Here is a 24,177-nt window from a genome sequence, read left to right on the forward strand (position 1 = left end):
AATTTTATTATTAATTGTAATACACCATTTTGTTAGAAGTTTTCATTTCATGCAAAGTGATGGTTCAAGGTAAAGAGAAAGGAAGTCAAAGTCAGTAAAAGTGAATGGAAGTATAGTGAAGGTGAAGTACAGTCAAGACTTTTGAATTGTTGTAAAGTTTGTTTTATTAAGTCAGTACAGAGTTTGAAGTAGAGATTTTAATTATTGTGCAATTATCATTGGTGGTCAAATTGAAGTCAAACTGAATTTCCATTAGATTGGACCAATAAAAAATGATCTTATCTTATTCTTATATATAATAAATGAGAAATGGACGAGCTCTCATCCAAATCACAAGAAAGATGACGCTTACTATAAGCTATCCCGACAAGACCAATGTCTAATCTTTTGACTCAGGACTGGACACAACAGAATGCGACAACACATGTACCGGAAGCTCAAAAATGGAGCCAGTGAAATCTACCCATGTGGAGTATCACCAGAGAATGCCGCCCACGTCCTCCAAAACTGCTCTCTTTACCAAGAGGCCCGTATAAGACACTGGCCCCAAAACACCCCAATAGAAAGAAAACTATATGGAGAGCTCCCTGATTTGGAAACCACTGCGCAGTTCATCTCATATATTGGTCTAGTCATCTGTACACTCCAACATAACAATGAGAACGAAGAAGAATTCAGTTGATATTTAGTGTCACTGGAGAATTGAGTCCTTGAGATATTGTTCTGTTGGACATTCGTTTGTACTGGATATTTATTTGCCACAACTGTGACTGTATTTTATTATTGCTGATAAACAAGTTGTATGTCTTTGAATTAGCATCCTGAATCTTCATATATGTTGTCACAGTTATATTCATGACTAGGTTACATTTAGTACTGGTAGTTAGAACTAAGTACACATAGGTACTTCAATGTATGGTTCCAGTCTCCTTACAAGCATATTGCTAAGCAAAAACTCAAGGGTGTGCAAAAGGAAGCTTGTCAAAAATGTCTTATAAAATGACTCTATGAGTACATATAACTAACTTCTCCATGGAAAACAAACTATAATATAATCAAAGTAATTATGTTTCTTTTTAAATAGAAGAAATCAAGCTCATACACATACCAAAAAGTCTGTCCTGCACCCATCATATAAAACTTTTGAAGATTTCTTTTTCAATGTGCCTAAATTAAACTTCAAATACAGAACATTTCGAATCATTCATCAATTGTAGCCAACTTACTGAATACTGTTATGTTATAGAAGATGAAAAAACAGTTTTCTCAATGTCACAGATTGCACAAAAGAAAGTGAAGGTGTTAGTGCTTGGCCTTAAAAAAAAATTCAGTAACCACTGACCATAAAAAGAGTTTAAACTTGTTCTAAGGACTAGGGGTGCACCGGATAGTACTTTTTGATATCCGGCCGGAGCCGGATATAACCGGATAGTACAATTAGATATTCGGCCGGAGCCGGAGCCGGATACCTACATGACTCAAACAGCTCGTTTTACTGAAGTTTTTGAAAATCTTCTATATAACATACCTATATTCATATTATTTTGTTATTTACTTTCTTACTTTAAACTCTATCACTGATTGATAAATTAAAATGAACAGCATTTTTTTTACAGATATGCTTATCATAAACTAATCTTTGTAACATGAGATGGTGTGTGCGTATGTATTGTAAGGTAGAATGTGGGATAACTCATGCAGAATATATAAACATATATATGTAACTAATGTAAATCTTTCAAAGGTAAAGTTCACTCTTGGTTTTATAGCGTAAATCTTTCTTAAGTACAATCTAAGTTGTATAGTGGGTAGATGTTTGTGTTCATGTATTTGACACCATCAACTTGTCATTAGGCTCGTGTTTTAAAGGCCACAAACCGCTTCTGGTTTGTATCTAATACAGATAATGGCTTAGTAAATATCTTAAGTACAGCAAATTTGCAGCCGTATGATGGCCATTAAATTTTGTACAATGCAAAACATAGCTGCTTCGGTCAAATGACTCATTCAACCAATGGGCAGTTAAACCAAAATATGATTCGGTGGTATTATCAGCTGTCCAAGTGACCGTTGAGAAAGCGGTGCTTTTAGCATCAGATAGCATTTCACGAAGCTTTGAAGAAATATTGTCGTAGATATCTGGAATAACACGTTCTGTAAAATATTTGCGACTAGGCACAGTGTATCTTTTCTCCAGTACTTTGAAAAGTCCAATAAATCCAGGCTTCTCAACTACTTGGTAAGGTTCCATGTCAGTTGCAATCATCTTTGCTATGGCCAAGTGAATGCGTTTAGCATTATCACTATTAATATCCCACAATTTAGCTTTGTCTAAGACCTCTTTAATCCCTGGTTGCTGCTTGTGTGTGAGGCTTGACGAATCACTGGAGCTCGTAGACGTACTGGCACAGGCAGTGATATTACTTGATGCTGATTTCAATGCAGTCATTTCGTTGAATAAGTCTGGGTGTTTCGAGCGTAGATGACTAATCATAGTGGTGGTTGAGAAGTCTTTAGGTTTGCCTGGTTTACCACGTGACATTACTATTTTACAAGCATTGCAAACTACTTTAAAGTTGTCCATTGTTTTGACATTAAAGTAACGCCATATAAGTGATGACTTTTTATCAGCCATTATTATTACTATTTAATTTACTAAATGCCCTTGCAAGCCACTTTTATACCCGTGGCTTGTGTATCAAAATACTTGTAGGGGTGTGTCCTGTAGTTCAGCGCCCTAATTGACATTTCTCTTCAAGTAAACAAACTTAGTGTCATCATCTAGTGACCTCTAGACAGTGTCAATATGTCTTAACAATTTGGTTTGTGGTCCAGACCCTTGATTGACAATCTCATAATAAACAAACTCATACCAGATTAACCTTATAGAGATCTGGCTTGTAGTCCCGCCCCTAATAAAAATTCTACTCCAAGTAAACAAACTCAGTTCCCTCATAAGATGTGACCTCTAGAAAGTGTCAACACGTTGACATCTGGCTTAATGTGGTCAGCTGTCTATCCGTGAACTCAATTTTATGGACTAAACAAACAAAAGGAGGTGAGGGTGCTCATCTCTACCTCTGGAGATATACCCGCACATCTAGACAGATTATCAGCGTGACGTAGTTAAGGAATATTACGTGTTTACAAGACCACTCAAAGGTCAAGACAAGCTTTTAAAATGTGCCAGACATCGCTGCTACGTATGTAATACGAATTTATAATGTAAAGTCTAGTCCACCCTCCCCCCCAATAACAAACCTAGTTCCTTCGTGTGACCTCTAGAGAGTGCTTACGTCCATCGTATCTGACTTGGGGTCACCTGTCAATCAATGAACTCAATGTGATGGGCTAAACAAATAAAAGGGGAAGGGAGTTGTTCATCTAGAAATATACCTGGTTACATTAGAGGTGTGGCTCTTGTAGTCCAGCCCCCCCCCCTAATAAAGATTAACTACTAAGTAAACAAACTCAGTTCCCTCGAAAGGTGTGACCACTAGAGAGTGTCAATACGCTGACATTAAACCTACGTCCATCGTATCTGACTTGTGGTCACCTGTCAATCAATGAACTCAATGTGATGGGCTAAACAAATAAAAGGGGAAGGGAGTTGTTCATCTAGAAATATACCTGGTTACATTAGAGGTGTGGCTCTTGTAGTCCAGCCCCCCCCCCCCTAATAAAGATTAACTACTAAGTAAACAAACTCAGTTCCCTCGAAAGGTGTGACCACTAGAGAGTGTCAATACGCTGACATTAAACCTACGTCCATCGTATTTAACTTGTGGTTACCCACCCATAAAAAACTCAACGTGATGGACTAAACAAATAAAAGGGGGTGGGAGTTGTTCATCTCTACCTCTGGAGATATACCCGCACAGCTAGACAGACGTCTGGTCAGCATGACGTAGTCAAGAAATGTAGCATTTTAACATGTTAACTAACTTACTCAAAGGTCAAGACAAATTGAAAAAAGTGCCAGCCATTGCTGCTCTGTATGTAAAGCGCATTTATGATGTAAAGTTTCATCTCTATTTATATTAAGTTATTAACACGCCTTGTCTTTATAATAAACGAAGTTTGGTGCATATTCATAATGGCTCTATTTTTAAGCTCATTATTTTGTTTTCATATAAGCATTAATACATTCTATAACAGACAGTAATGGAACGAGGTTCACTTTATGCATATTAAATAGGTGTATTTTTTACTATCCGGTAGTGATATCCGACCGGAGCCGAATAGCACCGGATAGTAAAAAATGCCGGATATTCGGCAGAAGCCGGAGCCGGAGGGACTATCCGGTGCACCCCTACTAAGGACATTACTGTTTCTTAAGGAAATAAACATAATACAACAATGAAAAAGTGTAAAATACATTTAATAAATGACAATCTATAGTTTAAAAAAGCATAAAAGTAAAAATCAATTCAGTATTCATTGCTAGAATTGTCACAGTCTTTATCGCCATCTTCCTCATAGTCATTTTCATCATCATCTGAATGCTCATCTGAAGAATAAAGTTACAATACAAGCTATTATAACCTTTATTAAAAAGCAAATATATAGAAGAGTTCTGAAAACCTTGGAGTCAAAATAACTCTGGTGCACTCTGGCAGGTCAAAAAACTTAATGCACCACTGTACTAGCTCTTAAATATCACAAAAAGAAGAAGACAAACAAAACCACACTTTAGCAATTTCAATGGACTTCCTGTTCTGCCATCATCTTTGTAACAAAACCCAGAGTGCAATGTAGAAGACATTATTTATATCTTACAAATAAGGCAATAAAAACCACACTTTAGCAATTTCAATGGACTTCCTGTTCTGCCATCATCTTTGTAACAAAGCGTGCAATGTAGAAGACATTATTTATTTCTTATTTAAAAAAAAAAGTGACCTGTTTTTGCTGTTCATTAATTTTATTGCAATGCCTTCATAAGTATTTATTTTTTCTCTGATTTTGCTTCTTTTTGTTTGGAGGTGGGGAGCAGTTGTATTTTTAACACATACAAGCACAGTGGTGTTTTTTAAACCTGAATACCCAGCATTTTCACAAACTTGAGAACCCTTTGGTTCACAAAGTTTGAAGGACTCTACTGTAATAAGATATTAAAGTCTCTATGAAATAAGTTCAGTTCAATAGTCAAAACTTATGGAATATTTAAAGGAAAGGTCTTTTTATGTAAATTTACAAAAAGCACATTATAACAGAATTTTGATTTTCACCATCACTCACCTACTTTACACCTAGTCCCCATCCAGTAAGCCAGTTGATCATCATCATCACCACAATGAAGAAAATTTGTGTCTACCATATCTGTTGAGAGAAAAATCAAATGACAGTATTAGAGTGTCTACCATATCTGTTCAGAATAAAAGCAAATAGTAGAAATTGTTTCTACTGTGTTCTTCATAAATATGAATACTGATCCAAAGAAATGGAAATTGGACTTGATAGAGAACTGAAATACTTTTGTTTGACAAGTTTCATATGTTCCTTCAGAAATGATTATTTCCTCCTAGCCCAAAACTCCTGTAGGTGGATAGCCTTCAAAATTGGGACTTTAGGATGACACATACCATTTGACCAGGCAGCAAGTGTAATAAAAAAGAAACCAACTTTTAATGTGGTTTGGAAATTCCAGTACTAAAAGTTTTTTTTTTTTAATGCAAATTAATATTTCTGAAGAATTTATATTTACCATCATTCACTTCCTGATATGAATAACTTTCACTATCTCTGCAAGTTTTAGGTCTCTATAATCTTTGCTATTACAAAAAGTATTATTTTCATGGTAACTTTTATTTTTCAACACAAAGACCAATTATTTCAATCAATGCTGTGATGCTTATATTACCACTGTGGCAAGAACTATAGAAACAGTCCAAATAATAGTTATGTCTAGTTTTTAGCAAGCTAAGAGGTTTTTTTTTTACTGCCTTGCTCCTTTAGGAAGTGGACAACTGCAGTGTTTTCAATGTCATAGTAAACTTATGGTAGAGAGAAGAGGTATGAAAACATTAAGGCCTCAAACTGGTTGAGACACTGAGTCGCAGCAAACAAGAAAGAGGAATGTAGAGAACAACATGTGATGACACAAGTGTCTAAATATAGGCAAGTGAAGTGTAGCTCTACATTTACAAAGATCAATACTTTTATTATACATTTACATTTTTTAATATATGAACAAAAACCAACCTTCTGCAAAGTAATCATCAACATTTTCATTTTCAAAGAAATGTGGATCTTCATCTGGATAATCATTTCTCCAATTACTCTCGTCATTGCTGTCGTCGCTGTCATCACGGAAGTCATCTCTGTCTTGAAAATCCTCCACATCTTCATTAATCAGTTCTTCACATAGCGCTTCTACGGTGAACACAGCTTCAGGGTCAAGGTTATCCAATCGTTCGTGAGCGTAATAAAGATCATAGACAAAGTCTCTTTCATTCTCAGGTGGGGACATAACTCTATGACTTACCATTGGAATATTGTTAAGAGTTATTCTACTTACTGATTGCTGAAACAGAGAATTAAATGGATAATAGTTATTTTAACTAAAGAATGGAATTTGGGGGAATATTTCAGAATTGAAGGGATGTAGTTGGCCATGACTAAGGAAGGATCAGAGGGTGCAGTCTCTTCAATGAAGCAGAAATATATTTTCAGTGTGACAAAAATTTCATGATTTTGTATGAATAAAGGGTAATACAAGGTACCAGTAGTTCTAAAATCCTTAGCTTTTGAATGTTAAATATATATATATATAGAGAGAGAGACCATTAGTATTGTGTTAAAAATTAAAAAAAAAAAAAATTTAACTGACCTTAGAAGTTTCTCTCATCACGTCTTCCTGATCATTTTCCACATCAAGTATACAGAAAACTTTGTCTTCTTCCGTCAAAGCAGAATCATCACATTTGTCAGAAGAGAGCTTAGTGTCGGGACAAAGTGTCTTCTCCGTCTGGACTTCTAAAGTATCAGCTTTGGAAGATGATTTGAAGTCTGTACTTGATTGATCTGATGTTTCTGCTTGTATTGCTATGTCCAGATCTTTGTTCAACTTAGATTCTCCACAGCCTGGAGAATTTTGTTTTTTCAAGTTACTGTTTTTTTCTTCAGGGCTGTCTGGTGCTACCTTCTTACTGTCTAAAGCATCTATATCCAGGGCGCGCCGACTACATATGATACGAAATCTATTTGCACGAGATGCTCGATCTTTCTTTTGACGAAGTTCTGAAGTGTACTCTACTCTTCTTTGTGGATGTTTCAAGTTGGCAGCATGGGTGGTTAACTCTGTTTTCTTTATGGTTTCTTTAATTTGTTGTGGGACAGGATCATGCTGTTGGAGGATTGAATGCCACGATGATTTATTTTTTTACTAACATTAATTTATTATTATTTTATTATTATAGCTTTTATATAGCGCTACTTTCATGCTTATAGCATGCTCAGAGCACTTTTGGTCCAATCTCATTTGTGGACCGGTGGGGGGAGGGGGTATCTAGGAGTTGGTTTTCCGTGCTGCCTTTAGGCGCTCAGTAAACACAACTCTGCCCTAGTCGGGTGTCGAACCTCGAGCCCCCTTCTAGGTAGCCAAGCCAAGCCAAGTTCAAGCACACTTGGCCTCTCGACCACGCTTCCCACACATCAATTTATGATCCATGCTACATTTTTTTTTTTCAATTCTTATGAACAGATAAATAAAAACAACATGAATTGTTTTTTTAGGGGAACCCAAACTCATCTGTAAAATGTCTCAGAACATGAGTATAAACCATCTAATTATGATAAGTTTTTTTTTCTTTTTTTTTTCTGTCTTTTAAAAATATTTAATTTTATCTGAATAATTAGCTGAATTTTTTTTAGTTTAAATTAAATCAAAATTAGAGCTGTTATATTATTATTATTATTTGGCACATCAACATACTTTAGGCCATGTCATACTTCTAATCCTTCAAGGATTCTCTTCCTCTACTCAGTAACCATAAATGGGACATTAAAAACTATATAAGTTACTATTCAAGTATTACAATCAGATTATTTATAATTCAAATATTAAATTATTCTAGATCTAGTAATTAATATAATAATAAAAATCTGTTGTAATATACTTTTGTCCTTTAATGACAACACTCTGATACAGCACCACTGATAAAACTACAGGAATGATGCTGTCAAAGAGTGTTCTGAGATTAAATATTTTCATTTATCCTGGTATCTGAGGCAAAGAGATGCTATAAATGAATTTTTTTTTTGTTTAACTTTTTAAAAATAAAACTTAAAGGAAGATGCGCTGTCAACTGTCAAAATTTCAAATTCCCATCTGCCAACATCTCCTGCCTCCTAAAAGGTAGTTTGGGTTATATGATCTGAAATAATTTTACTAGGATAAGAAAAAAATATGTAACAGTCATTTTTATACTATAGTCCTGAGGTTATGTGCTAATTATCTGATTGTGATACTACAATCTCTGTGGAGAGAGCTTGCTGCCTAATGTGCCAAATGCCTATGGTTCAGGAGGACCTAAGTCTTAAGTAGTAGTAAACAATATTCCTGAATGTGCTTGAGGCAACTTGAGGTGAGGTTAATATGCTTAAATTGTAATAAGAACTAACAATGAAGACGGCTGCCAGGTCTTGTGATATGCACTCTGGACTGTCATTCAATGGTAATGGGTTCAAACCCTGACCACCACCATGATGTCAAATGATGACCATCCTGGGTGTCCAGCTGGAGGTTTGGATACAATAGCCTAAACTAAAGCTAAGCTAAGGCAGGCTAAGGTAAGGATTAATTTAAAGTATGTAGAGCCTAATAATCCCCAATATGATTGAAAATTGAACAGATTGTTACAGATCTAATGCCACTTAGTCTTAGTGACTAATGGCTTAATTTTAAATTTACCTTCGAAGATATTGTCCCTGCAAACGAAAAAATACTTTCAACATCATTTTCACAAGCAAGGTTCTCAGTTTGCTTTTTTCTTTTACAAGAAACGATTAATGCTTCAGCTGGATCTTCATCTATTCTACGCTTAACCCTTATTACTGATGTGATCATTTTAAATTGAGATACCTTTATCTAGATTCTCTAGAACTAGTTAACTAGTCTGGACTTATGATTTAGATCTATATCTACTCAAAATGTTTCGAATTAGACTAAAACCTGAAAATAGGAATATTGACTTCGTAAACTGATTGTTTTTGTTTTTTTAATTCTTCAAAATGTAAACTTCGAAATAAAAGATGTACATAAGATTTCCGTGTTTTACGGCTCATAGTTACATTTTCAATATTATATTTTTGCTAATAACATTAAATATAAATCATGAAAATGCATTTAATGTAGATCTAATATTAAAAATATTAAACGTGCTATTTTTACATTTATTATCGCAAATCTATTAAACTATTTTAAATTTTTTATCTTATCTCATAAAAGCAAAATAAATAAACGAAAAATATGACCAACACCGTTCTTAAAGAAGCTCTTTGAAATTGAAGAAAACAAAAGTTATCAAGGTAAATAAACACACATTGAATGTCATGGTCATTTATAGTTCATCATGGGGGGTTCTGAAAGTAAAACAACAGATCTAAAGCACGAAATATATTTTTCTGATGAAGAAAAAGCTAAAGTCAACCATGTTTTCTGCAGTATATCTCATGGAAAAAAATCTTTTAACAAAGAGAATTTGCAGGTAGATTTAGAAACAATCTAGATTCTAGAATAATCTATTATTAATAGTATTTTATACTATTTATACTAAGTAAGTAAGTTAGTAAGTATGACTAAGATAAATTAAATAGAGATAGACTATGACTATAGTCTAGTATACTAGTATAGTAATAGTATTATCTCGATTTAATGATAATTTAATCATTTCATTAGTCTAATCACTAATGATTAGACATTTATCATGATTTATGACATTAATCATTATCATTATTATGATTAGATAGATCTACAATCTTATCTTTGTTTAAATAACACACAATGATAATCATAATGAAACCAAACCTACTTCCTAAATAAATACTTTGCATCAGCATTCTCAGCCCCAGGAGACAAAGACTTATTACTTAATTTGAACCAAGTTACCAAGTAGACAACATTACATAGGACTAATAGTATAAAACTATAAATAGGAGATATATAGATCTAGTCTAGTCATTTTATAGATTAGAAGTACAAGAAAAGGGGATCCAAAAAACTATTAGCGAACATTAAATTAAACCGAATAAAGCATCTGAACCTGATGGCAAAGTGATGGTATTCCAGCTAGATTACTCAAAGAACCAAGCAATGAGCTAGCATCAGTGTTCAAAATACTTTTTCAGGCATCTCTTAACCAGGGCAGATTATTTGCAGATGATTGCATAATATATAGAACAATAAAACAAGATACAGAAATTTTACAAAGAGAATTAGATTAATTACAGAAATGGGAATCAAATTGGGACATGTTTTTCCACGCAGAAAAATGTCAGTTTTTAAGATTAACAAAAAAACTAAAACAAATTAATTCCACTTATCTTATTCATGGTAAACCAGTAACAGAGACTAAAAATGCAGAAATACTTCTAAGGTGTTATAATAAATGAAAAAAAAATTAAACCCTAATCTTCAAATACAAAGACAAAATCTAATAAAATACTCAGAAAGACACAAAGATAAAGGTCATTGGTTAATTTGCATGACGCATAGGATATAATAATCTTTATTTTTTTTTTTTTTGAAGTAACGTCTGTATTATATAAGATAAGATCTACTATCTTATCTAATCTAGCTATAAAAATTATAAATAAGATCTAGATCTATATCTTTTTATATTAAATAATTTTTAATAATATTACTTAAACTTATTATTTTATTATTATAGTGTTAACTTTAGTAGGCTGCAGGCACTAGTAGAGTCTAGATCTATCATAATCTAAATCTGTATAATCATAAAATCATAGTATCATGCTTCACTATCTGGTGACTATCTCATAGTAATACTATTATCTAGATCTATATTTTTATTACACTGGACATAGAGTCAAGTCCTATATCTATGTATTGTATGACTGTTATCTATAGTCACTATATTATAGATTAAATATAGATTTATCATTTATATTTAATAGACTGACTTTTGTCATAAATATATTTTGAGAGAGTAATCTGTGTATAGTACATTGTATATATATATATACCTAGTGTAAAGCTCTCAAAGCTTTTAGTGCAAACTGGGTTGTATAGTACGTATGTTACATATTTGTGAATTTTAGACCATCAATTGGTCATTAGGCTCATGTTTCAACTGTGAAAGACCTTTTCTGGGCCAGATACTGATAGTGGCTTTTACATATGATAGGCAATCTGCCAACTATCCTGCAATGATATCTGGCCAAAGTCTAATATGGCCAGATAATGAGCCAGACCCAGAGCTAAGCAACCCTAATCTAGATCTAGAATGTAGACCAATAGGGCTCAAATTGTCAAATAGATCTATCTAGTCCAGATCATAGATGTAGATACTAGCTCTTTATAGATTTATAATCTAGACAAGATGTTGATACTAGATCTTTATAGGTCTAGATTTTCTAGATCACATACACATCATGATCATCAGTAACTTAGAATGAACTAGACCAATCATCCTATGACTACATCAAGAGCTAGTACTTGAAAACTAGTACTGTAGTCTTGTTGATTTCATTGTGTTTGTAGTAGTACTAGATTGACTATAATCTAAAATCTAATCTAGATTAACTAGATCTAGAATCAAGATCTCATCTAGTCAGACCCTTGAATTTAGATCATTAAGATTGGCGTAGTGCTTTTTTTAAAACCGTTGCTAAAATCAAATTATATATTGTTATCATTTCAGTTTTAACTTGGGTTATTTTCAGCATTTCATGACTCCTGTGCTAGATCTACCTATTAGCGGAAAACTGTTTGAATTGATTGATGGGCCACTTCCCCATCAAACCCACCACCATCATCACAGACTACATGCTCATCAAAATCATTCCCAGGAGGTTCATTTACAGCATTTTGCCTCCCATCTAGGACAATTATTGAAAGGGAGTATTGCAGATTTAGCTAGGACCTGCGTTTTTTTAGCGTCTTCCTCACAGAACTCAGTCTCTGCTCAAGATTTAGTTAAGGTAACTAGATTCTACGACTATTTTACAGAATCAAGTTATTTATCATGTACATATTCTGAAATAAGATAACAATTAAGTCCCAATTTAAAAGCCAATTTGTCTGTTTTTGTCAGTCTTGATCAATTGATGTTTTTTTTTTTTTTCAATGCATGTTTGTTTTATGGCTGGCTGCTACTATGTCTTTCTTTTTTCTTCTTATTAATTACAAAATCAAACAACCTGAAACTTTATTGTGTTTTCAGTTAGTAACTAGTTTTCTGCACAGTTATGAGAAATTGTTATCTGCACATTGTACTGCCTATCAGAGCTGGATATTTGCAGACGCTTTTAATTCCCATGACCAGTTAGCAGTCTCTTTATTGAAAGATCTTTTGAAGTCAGGTTTGTAAAAAATGTTTGACGCACAGCGTTTGTTGCATTGTTTCATGATAATGTGCAGCTTCATATAATAATAAGCTTATTCACTTTTTGTGTGGATGATTTGTCTGTTTTAGTTGCATTGCATAATTATCATTATTATCTTTTACTTTTAAGTAATGTCTGTGATGTAAAAGATCTGATGAGTGACTAAGAGTTACTTTTTAAAAATCTGAAAACTGGTATTTTTTTAGCAGCATATTTTTTAATATTCAAGAGCTTAATTGAATGCTTATTTTAAAAAAAATCTTAATTCTAATAGATCTATTTGTAAATTAACAAAAGCTATATTTATTAATCAACAATTTTACCAATGAATCTTACTCTGAATGTTCTTCACGTTTAACAGATTGATAAGTCAGTTACTCTCTTTTCCACAAATGGAGAACAACACGTTTTAAAGAAATATTTATTCTTGACAGGTGAATCCAACTCAGAAAACTCTCATCACACAGGGGGAGTAACTCTGACAGAAGAAGCTGTTGAAGGATGGTTAAACAAATGTTCGCTGTTCAGTCTTATTATGAAACAAGTCTTTCATGGTGCATTCCAGTTTTATGTGAGTAGCATACTGGTTTCCAAACGTTTTATAAAAAGTGCTTTCTGGAAGAACTAATTGATCATTGGCAAAGATATTGTTTTATTTATCAAAAAATGAGCAAAGCTTAGCATTAATATATATGAAAAAAATAAAAAAATTGAAATTAAGATTTTTGGAAATTTAAAATGAAAGTGTATCACATCATACATAAGTCAGCGCTATTTTGTCGGGAAATTTCGATTTGTCGGGTCACCATGTCAGACATGTTTTCAACTAATTTGGTGTCTGTAAACATGAGTCTTTGCCATTGATGTGATTAAAATTTTGCATGTAAATTCGGAAATGTAATTGTTCTGAACTTATTTTAATACGGTAATTATTAATTGAAAGTATGACAAGGTATTCTTTTTTATTTATTCCAAAAATATTGTCATGGTCAAACTTTTAGTTGGCCAGCTATGAAAAGCAGTCTTATGTTTTCAGTTTTTCTTGAAAAATTGGCTTCACATAATCAGTTTAGAAAATAAGTTTAATGTGCATGTGAGTTTTATCTCATGTTTCAATCAAGTTTATCCCACGTCCACTAAGAACAGGGCACACACCACTATTAAATTACCACCTGAACAAAATAAACTCCACACAACTCCCCCTTTGCAGACACTGCGCCCACCCCTTTGAAACCGTAAACCATATCCTCTTTGAATGCCCCTCCCTAATCCACCTTAGGCAGACCCTACTTCCACTACAGCCCAACATAACCAAACAGCCTGTACGGCAGTGCTGAACAACTGAAGAAAACATCACACTTTTTTTCCTTGGCACAGTCTGCAAAAGAGCTCACAGCTCAGCAGCAGTAAAGCTGGCTAGAAGAAGAAGAAGAATCCCACGTCCAAACTGTTCTAACTAAAGAATCTTTATTCAGTATTCTTGCTATAATATATTGTTGTATTATTTAGTTGTTTTTAGAGGTCAATTTAAGCAGTATTTCAATATCTTTTTTCTGGTAAACCAATTTTGAATCCTTTTTTCAATGAATTTTTTTCTTCAGCAACAAGAACCTCATCAGATCACTTTTCTACCTCGAGTTCCACAAGTCAGAGATACTAACTGGTCTCGCTTCAAAACAATGTTGGATTTTCCCACTGTCCTATTCCTCAATTTTGCCCTTAATGCAGAGCTTCAGTCTCAGTGGAAGCTAGTTTTTAGTAATAGTCTCCATGGTAACAGCTTCTCTCAATTGCTTCAGCACATAAGAAATAAAGGTCCATCCTTTATTGTCATTAAAGACAAAGATGGGCATGTCTTTGGTGGCTTTGCCTCTGTATCCTGGGAAATCAATCCAAAATTTACAGGTAGTTTTAGTAGCTGTAGTGTGATACCCCCTGCTAAATGTAGAGTGATAGCTCTGGCTAAATGAAGAGTGATAGTTCTGGCTAAATGAAGAGGGATTGTCCTGGCCAAATGTAGAGTGATAGTCCTGGCTAAATGTAGAGTGATAGTCCTGCCTAAATGTAGAGTGATAGTCCTGGCTAAATGTAGAGTGATAGTCCTGCCTAAATGTAGAGTGATAGTCCTGGCTAAATGTAGAGTGATAGTCCTGCCTAAATGTAGAGTGATAGTCCTGCCTATTTGTAGCATGATAGTCCTAGATAACTGTATGTTAGACATAGCTGTCAGAAGTCATTTTTAGATAAAAGCACAGTATCCTAGTCTAAAATTATTTTATTGAGCTTGTTGAAATCGCATTTTAGAAATGTTTCAGTAGACTAGCTTTATTTTATTTTTTGAATATTTTTTTTTTCACTATTCATTAGTCATGCTCTAAATACAGCCTAACAAATTAACAAATATATATATATATATATAACAATTTTTTTTTCTTCCTTTAATTTTAGGAAATTCATCTTGCTTCTTGTTCAAAGTGAAACCCTTTTTTCAAATATATACATCCACGGGCTATAATGCAAACTTCATGTATTTAAATCATCAAGTACAGACATTACCCAATGGTCTGGTAAGTTGCAGCTGTGTCCTTAGATAACAAATTTTGTATTGAAAAGAATAACAAATAAAGTAGGTCTTATAATATTTCTAATCAATAGTCAAAGAGTTATGATATGTCACATTGACACAAAGAGTTTTACATTAGGCTGTCTATTATTCAAGCTTATGATCATTTAATAATAATGACAGTGTCTTTGATTCTGAAGATTAAGGATGAGTGCAGTGTTTTACATAACTATGCAAAACCCATCTGCAACCTGCATATTTCTCAACATTTGATGCAGACAAAGTCGCCTGCAGGGGTCTATATAAGTTTTCTTCTCATCTTCTGCGCCTGTCTTCGACAAGGGATTTTCTTTGGGTCTTAAATGTGTCCCTTGGCTTTTGTGAGAGCTCTCCAACTGCCTCTTTCAGATGCCATCTGCTGCCAGCTACTTTCTTCTATGCCAGTGAGGGCAAAATGGTACCTGAATTGATTTTTATAGCTCTTACAGAGGGACACCTTTCTTACACTGTCCTCCTTTAAGCTTGCCAAAGAAGATCGCCTTAGGCATTTGCTCATTCTCTATGCAGGATAAGTATCCAACCCTGAGCAGCTGTCAAATCGTAATAAGTGCTTCTAATTAGTGGCCAACTAAGCGAAGGAAAGCGCTCAAAAGGTGGTCAAAGAAAGCGCTTCAGGGACACCCTCAAAGCTGAAGGTGTTCAGCATAGACCCAGCCACCTGGGAGACAGAGACACATGACAGAGCATCATGGCGTCGCGCTGTGAAAACTGACCCACAGATTGCTGAGGAAAAGCAAACAAAGCTGGCAGAAGAAAAATGCCAGAGAAGAAAAGCAAGGCCAATGACACTAGCTCCAGCTGGAATTACCTGCCCAGTGTGCAGCCGAACATTCCAGGCTCACATAGGTCTCACCAGCCACATGAGGAGACATAAAACCCCAGTGAAAAGCACTCAGCCCCCTGAATGACAAAGTGGTCATCATTGAACCATGATAGACGAACTTTAGTGCTTCTTTTCATGCCCACACTGGCCTCCAGCAGAACATGCTTATTTGTGATGTATTCTTGCCAGTGTATGACCATTGTGGAGTGAAGGCACCTTTGGTGGGAGTGTTAAGGGTGCCTTAGAGGCCTTCAATAGAGCACCCAGATCTCAGAGTCCTACAAAAGTGTGGTGAAAACCACAGCTTTATAAACATTGATTTTTATTGTATATGTAAAGAGGCCCATTTCACCATACTTTCAGTAGAAGGCGACCAAAAGTGATGTTGGACCATAGCACACTGAGCATGCTATATATAGCATGAAGATGTGCTGTACAAAAGTAATTAAAATAAAACCATAAAACATTTAACTTACATATACAAAAACATTAATCTAATACAATACTTTGACATATTACATCTTTGATACACGTGGATTGAAACATCTAAGAAACCTTTCTTTCTGAGTGTCATTCCTGGACAGAAGATTATAAAGATAAAGGGGTGATATGTAACAGATTTTTTAAATTAAATTTTTATTATGATGCTTGATTTGTATCAACAGGGAATGGGTGGCCAGTTTGAATATTTTGGTTTCTGGATTGATCAGTCATTTGATAGAGGACACAGTAAGGCGGGAGCACGAGGTAATACCACATTCGGCAGCCCACAGCTATCAGCTCATACAGAATTTCAAGTCGACTGTATTGAAGTTTGGGCAGTTGGCAGGCTAGAACGGAAAGAGGAGGACGAGGATGATGATGAGGATGCCACGGATGAAGCAGCAAAGGTTTGATTACATTTCACAAAATGTACATATTTATATTTGATGGGGTTTAAAATTAGATCATAGCTTTAGCCACGGTAAGCAAAACTTTTGAAAGCAAAGAAAAATAGGTTTTAAAAGGAGCTTTTCATAATATATGCTTAAAAATCAAAACAGGGAAATAAGATTTTCTTTTATAGTTCCTTTTTTTCCATGTATGTCATTTACATGATATATGTTTAAGTAAGTGCCAGATATATGTTTAAGTGCCAGATAAAATACCAGATACTGAAGTCCTTCGAAGAGCATGTCTGCAAAGCATCCACACAATCCTGATGCAGTCCCAGCTGTGATGGGCAGGTCACGTCTACAGGATGGAAGACCACCGCATCCCTAAACGGCTCTTGTATGGCCAACTAAGCAAAGGAAAGCGCTTGCAAGGTGGTCAAAGAAAGCGCTTCAGGGACACCCTCAAAGCTTCTCTGAAGGCGTTCAGCATAGACCCAGGCACCTGGGAGACAGAGGCACATGACAGAGCATCATGGCGTCGCGCTGTGAAAACTGGCGCACAGGTTGCTGAGGAAAAAAGAACAACGCTGGCAGAAGAAAAACGCCAGAAAAGAAAAGCAAGACAAACGACACTAGCTTCAGCTGAAATAACCTGCCCAGTGTGTGGCTGAACATTCTGGGCTCACAAGGTCTCACCAGCCACATGAGGAGGCATAAAACCCCAGTGCAAAGCCCTCAGCCCCCTTGATGACAAAGTGGTCATCATCGAACCACGATGGACGAACTATATGTTTAAGTGCCAGATGTCACAATTTCTTGATTGATGTATGATGAGATTGTGTTAATCAGACAGTGCATTGCTGATGTTTCAATTTCGAATAGTTCTCTCCTTAAAACAATTTCAGAATACTCAAACAATATTGTGATGCCAGAGATAGTACTTTAAAGTAAAACTCAAAAAAGGGAAACAATTTCAAATCAATACAAAACATTTCTTCTAGAACTTGGAATCACTATGGTGATATACACACTTCATAAATGTAAAAAAAAAACAATTTAATTTAAATACACTTACTATAGTCGCCTTTCTTCTCCTCTGGAACCATCTAAGCTTCTTCTTGCATGCCTGGAATTACCCAACCACTCCTTCTTTGCTATATTTGATGCTGATGAAGATTCAGTCAACAACTTACATCTGTAACCTTGCTATGCAATTATTTAAAAAAACAACAACAGTGAAATAAAAAAAAAAGCTTGTTTTTCAAATATGACCTTTACTATGTGAGTCAGTTATCTCTCCCAAACCTGTCAATATTGTCTGAAATTAGTAGATTGTGTTTTCTGGACATTTAGCTCCTTTAAGTCTTTCTTCACACAATCTTCCACTATTAATTACATTCATCTTTGTTTTCATACATCTGTGATGTATACAATGGGGTACAATGCAGCATGAATTCTATTGATCCATTTGGTTTTCATTCATTCCAGGCGGGACCAAGAAGCATTTTAGATAAACTGGCCTCAGAAGACAAAGCCATTTTAGATTTTGTGGATAGAGGAACCAAGCACGATGCCCTCAGAGATGAACCCATTGTAGAAGAAACCAAAGCTCACAGTACCATCATCTCCCCATTTTGATGAAGGATAAAATAAAAGCCTAGGAATCTTCCCGTTTCGCTGTACATTAATTGATGGCAAAGTTTTTTTAGCATTCTCTTCGCTCATTCACGTCAAACTGTTTTGTAAGTAGTAAGTGAACTAGAAAAGAAGTGAATGGTGTGTAAATAAAAGTGACCTTTTCGTTAGGGTCACAGTAAGTGTATACTTTGATTACACTCTCAATGTATAAAATGTTATTTTTAACTTTGACCTTTGTATTTGCCTCACTCCGTTCACTCTTCTTAAAATTTTCTTGTTAATTTTTTGAAATGACAAAAATCTCAGAAAAAGCCACAGCTTTGCATAATATTTTTAAATATGCTGTCGCCATGACTATGAAAATCTATTTATACACAGCTATTCATAGCTGCCAATCACTCCATTTTAGTTGGTTTAGTTTTTTGTTTTTTTTATAAATAATTTCTGTTTTTTAGTTTAAACTGTAGCTTTTTATTATATGCGAATGTAAAGTTTAATGTGATGTTGTTTAATTCAGCTATACAATTATCTGTTGACTCCATTTCATGAAAAGATTTTAGTTACTTTTAAAATGCTGAATGCATAGCTATAATGAAGTATTAAGTAAGATTTTTCACAATTATATTTTATTTATTAGAATAGAAAAATGTGAATAAAAAAAAAAGTTCAAGTTATAGATCTTTTTTTTTTTTTTCTTAACAAAATTTTTCTTAAATTACATTTTCGTTTTTTCCGAAAAAAATAAAGCAATAGTCTCTGTAATTGTTGTAAGAACTCAGTCGGAGACTTTGGAACTCTATACCCAAGAAGTTCCTCTGCCTGTCTGAACAACAGTTTTGTCTGGAGGGATCCAAACAGATATAAATTACAGATGGCTTGTATACTAAGACGCTTGGGTTAGAGATGAAGCTGCAGGCTGAGTACAGTGGGCACTCCCCTGTATTCCTTCTCTGTACCACATCAGCCTTGCGGGTGTCCATTATGAAACTGTCCTTTAGGAATGATGTGTGGATAGTGACCTCTGTTAATACTCTTAGTCACCTCAACAGGGGTTCTGTTTTGCTTCTCTATTGTCTGTCTGCCTTCTTAATTGACCATTTTAACCTGAGGACCACGTGGAAGCTGAGAAGCATTGCCTGGGGTAACAGTAGTCAAAATTATATTATACATATAAGAAATAATAGTCTAATTTATATTCATTTGAAATCATAATTGTTCTGATTGAGACAAAACTACTCCGCTGTACTGATCCATAAGACGTTACTATATAAGCAGCACTATGAAAATTGCTTAATAGATTTTTCAACTTTGAAAAAATAGTTTCTATATTTTTTTCTTTAGAATTCAGTGTGCATTATAATAATTTTAAAATATCCTTCAGCCTACTTTTCATACCTGTTTTTTTTTTCATACCTCATAATTTGTATTATTCAGTTGATCTAGTACTAACTACATTAATAATATTTAGTATTATTTTAGACACACATTTACACATTTGCTCAATCAGCTATGCCCCCTCTTCATTGCAAATTTTCTTTTTTAACAGCAGTTTTTCTTTTCATGTTGGTAACACATTTGCTAAATGTTTGATAATAATTTGTATAATCAAAAATTTGATGTTTCATTAGCTGTGTATGAAATGGTCATTTTTATGGCCATGTAAATGTGTTGTATTAATGGTCATATTTATGGCTACATAAATGTACTATGTAAATGGTCACTAGTTTGGCCACAGTTATGTGCTTAGCCTTTGGTCATCTTTTTTTGGGCACAGAAGTCATGTTGAGATATATATTTCGATGTTCGCAGGTTTTTAAACAATTTGTTGGTTTCTAATTGTTGCTTTTTTTTAATAGACCAGTGATTTGGAAATAGTTGGTTAGTATAAGACCAGCTAATTGTGATTAAGCAGAATATGGTTATTCCACTCATTGATATAAATTCCAAATAAATCTTATTTGATTAAATCAAGATGTTATTTAAAGACTAGGATTACCTCTTCACTCTTGAAATATTAGATTCAGATAATAATGAAGGTTGTTGAACAGTCTGTGGTTTATGTAGACATTCTTGTTTACCTCTGCAACAGAATTGACCTCTCACATTGATTATGTAAATGACCTTTTGACAGCATTAAAGTAAAATGCCCTATGACACTGTTGTGAGGATGACACTCATGATTTATTTGTGAAACTCTTTCACTTCACAGACATAAGACTTTATACACAATACAATATACAAAAAAATGATCACACTATTTCATAAAAACTTGTCACATATAATAGACTTGTGACTCCATATATACTTTATATATAGTTCATCCATCGTGTTCGATGATGACCACTTTTGTCATCCGGGGGGGGGGGGGGGGGGGGGGGGGGGGCTGAGGGCTTTGCACTGGAGATTTGTGCCTCCTCATGTGGCTCCATAACAATCATATGCCCATACAAGTTAGCAAAAGTAATATATTATAATTTAGAACTAACAATTTCTGTCCATTTACACTGATAGCCATTGTCTTGACTTCTTCTTCCTGTAAGTTTCTTTTAAAAGTCCATGACCAAACAATCATTAAAGTTCACCATTACCAATGACAACCCCCCCCCCCCCCCCCCCCCCAAAAAAAAAAAAACAAAAAAAAAAAAACAATTTCAATATAGGCAGTTTGATCGTCCTAAATAAAAAAAAAAATAAATCTAGAATTAAATGGAAGAATTTTATTTTACAACAAGGAAAAGGATTAATATCTTCTCATCACTTGAGATTACAGAATACCAAAATCCATATCTAACTGGGAAATAGGAGGGCCAGTTCTTTGTAAATTGATAGGTCACCCTGAATAGTAAACACATTACTGTTTGGTTCAATTAATGTACCATTCTTTATGTAGGTCACAGACATTGATATTCTGCCTGCTGTTTTCTTACAATATTTGTTTTTATTATAATATTTAATGTTGGCTGTGGTAGTTACTTGGTGACTAAATTACACATAATAGTCAATGTCATGATATGTCAACATATCGACATACATTGTACATGACTATGTTCAAGAGCAAAGGCAATATTTTTCAACATTTGATAGTAGTTTGCATAGCTTTTACACTAATGACCAAATGTTCTTTATTTTAGCAACATTGATATTTGATAAAGACCATCTTTTCTTAAAAGAATATCATTCGATCGTTGAAGGTTGTATATTTTTCACTCACGTCTTTATGTAATTACTTCTCTTGTGATATATTGCTAGATCAGCACTTTTAGTGACTATTTTCTTTGTGTGAAAACTATTGCAATGCAATTTTTTTATTTTGCTCTTTGTAAAATGAATGTTTCTGGTTTCTTACTAATTGAACAAACTTTCAACAAGTGGAAGTGTATGCGTGAGTGTTTGTGCATGTGAAAGTAGTACCATTTTGGTTACTGATGTGAAAACATTGCCAGTTGTTTTTGTTTCTTATTTCAACCATACTATTTTCTCATGGAGATTGATCTAGGAAACCAAACCATTTCCAAGTTGTTCAGATCAACGTATATAATTGTATATGCCAGTAACTTCAACTCACTTGCTCAATAGACTATAATTTTGTTTGAAATAAATTTGTTCAAATGTGTTGCCAGTATAAAACAGGCCTGGTGCCAGTATGTTCTACAGTTAGAACTGAAGTGCTCCAGGACAACAGAGTTTCTATTACAGCTCTAGCCTGACTATGGAGTTCTCACATTCCACCCACTGAATCTGTTCCTATTCTGATGTGAGATCAATTTAGGGTTGGTTTTTTTTTCCATTTGATTAAATGTCCTGCTGTGTAGACATTAAATAAGATGTAGAATTAGTTTCCATTGGTGAGAATATGTGCCATTAGAAATTGTGTTGATGCAGTGTTATTTGTGCTCTGACAAGGAGGACATGTCATTAATAAATATGTATGGGTTAAAATCAGATCCCATAAAATTATTAGCAGATTGACACCAAATCTAGAATAGATAGAAATCTACCTAAATAAGCAAAAAATGTGACCCCTAAACTTTGACCTCTCATAAAGAGACATTCCCTTTTAGAATTAGTCCACTCACACACACACTCTTAAATTTTTAGCGCTATTAAATAAAAAGGAAATATAACTTTGCTTTTAGAAAGTGTTCAACCTTTTGGCAAGTTGACTATAGTAGTCAGTTCAGTTCTTGAATGTCAATGAACATCAAAAGTGCATAATTATTCCAAGAACTAAACTTGAGTTCAAAAATCATTTTTAGACTGAGTCTAGAAGTTAGAGATTGATGGCTTTAGATTTTATATGTACATGTATATTTACATCCATATTTGGGCTAAATAATGTATATTATTGTTTTAGATCCCCATCAGGCTAACTAAAGGATATTTATCTATATAGTTTAAATTGTATTACATCCATTTTGGGCTAAACATTTTTTAAGGCTACTGCAATCATTATTAGTGTTTGAATTCATGTGCTGTCCTATCATGCAATAAGGTCATATTGTATTGGTGCATTTAATATTTATAGTCATTGTGTCAGAAAGTCAATGAACATGTTTAAAGTGGGCAACTAGGGTGAGAGGACAATTTTATGGGACATGTTGTAGGTTTGAGAGTCATTGTGATGTAGTCTGATGAATCCATTGGAATATGAAGTGATGCTCAGGCTAATGCAAGAATACTATTGCCAGTTGTTGTTTTTCTCCAAATAACTTGTCAGTTTTATGTAGAAATGGTAAACTCAAGTAGCTTTAATTCATATTTGATTAATTCCTATCTTCATATCTTTTTGTGTGTATGTGTGTATGCTTTGACAATTCAGCATATACTTTCCAAATTGGATTTGAAGCTAACTTCATTTTGGCCATTTTATTGGCTAATTTTATATTTGATTAATTATTTAGTCTAGCCAGTTAATTGTATCATTTGTTTGAATACTTTTGTACCGGTACCTGTGATTGAAAGATTGATATGGTAACTTTACTAATGTGGTTGCACATTCTGGGAACACTAAATAGACTATTATTGTCCTCATTCAAAATGTGTTACATTACACACCCGTCTTCTAATTATATATCTGTCTCTATATTTATATTACAATTTTCCATTTTAATGGCCTGCTTCACTGCATCTTTCAGGTCTCTCCATAATTCTTATTTTCTCCAGGCCAAAACCAAAACTCAGATTTTGTAAATCTTCTATAAATTGTTGAGCCATCATCAATTTTTCCCTATCTTTTGGTGTATGCAGTTAAACTATTTTAACTCCTCTACTCTCTGGCATTCTTTAAAGGTTACCAACCCTGCGAAATCTGCTCTTTTTTGTCTCTATGGTTGTTTTTTTTCTCTATAGTTGGTTTTTCATTTATTTCCTACAACTTGTTGAGGGCATGTTCTCCTTTTAGTTTGCTCTTGTATAGCTCATTTTATTGGCCTACATATCCTTAATTGTGAAAAACTAAGATAAGTTTCATTCAATTTTGTTTCTAATTATTTAATACTTGTTAGTAAATACATTTTTTAAGTTGATTGAGGGCAGTGCATAGGTTATAAAATTTATTACAGAAAGCTTGTCACATGTTTTATGTCACAGTTTTTAATTTGGTCAAGAAAGTTTCAATATTAAAATAATTTAAAAAAACAAATAAATGA

At 34.0% G+C, this 24,177-nt stretch overlaps 2 protein-coding genes across 2 annotated transcripts; one reads left to right on the forward strand and one right to left on the reverse strand.

The window, feature by feature from the left end:
- Positions 1 to 4,365: 4,365 nt before the first annotated feature.
- Positions 4,366 to 9,232, reverse strand: LOC106065204 (probable RNA polymerase II nuclear localization protein SLC7A6OS). The gene is made up of 5 exons (XM_013223976.2): positions 8,915 to 9,232; positions 6,833 to 7,348; positions 6,205 to 6,526; positions 5,242 to 5,322; positions 4,366 to 4,510 (listed from the first exon to the last, which is right to left on the reverse strand). Exons 1-5 carry the CDS (start codon positions 9,068 to 9,070, stop codon positions 4,431 to 4,433), a joined length of 1,155 nt encoding a protein of 384 aa, XP_013079430.2. The 5' UTR covers positions 9,071 to 9,232; the 3' UTR covers positions 4,366 to 4,430.
- Positions 9,233 to 9,558: 326 nt separating this feature from the next.
- On the forward strand, positions 9,559 to 19,222 carry LOC106074703 (MTOR-associated protein MEAK7-like). Its single transcript, XM_056035597.1, has 8 exons — positions 9,559 to 9,710; positions 11,908 to 12,165; positions 12,408 to 12,546; positions 13,005 to 13,141; positions 14,172 to 14,475; positions 15,019 to 15,137; positions 16,682 to 16,906; positions 18,380 to 19,222. Exons 1-8 carry the CDS (start codon positions 9,576 to 9,578, stop codon positions 18,527 to 18,529), a joined length of 1,467 nt encoding a protein of 488 aa, XP_055891572.1. The 5' UTR covers positions 9,559 to 9,575; the 3' UTR covers positions 18,530 to 19,222.
- The last annotated feature ends 4,955 nt before the right edge of the window (positions 19,223 to 24,177 follow it).

This window comes from Biomphalaria glabrata, chromosome 7, assembly GCF_947242115.1.
Source record: "Biomphalaria glabrata chromosome 7, xgBioGlab47.1, whole genome shotgun sequence".
Classification (NCBI taxonomy): domain Eukaryota; kingdom Metazoa; phylum Mollusca; class Gastropoda; family Planorbidae; genus Biomphalaria; species Biomphalaria glabrata.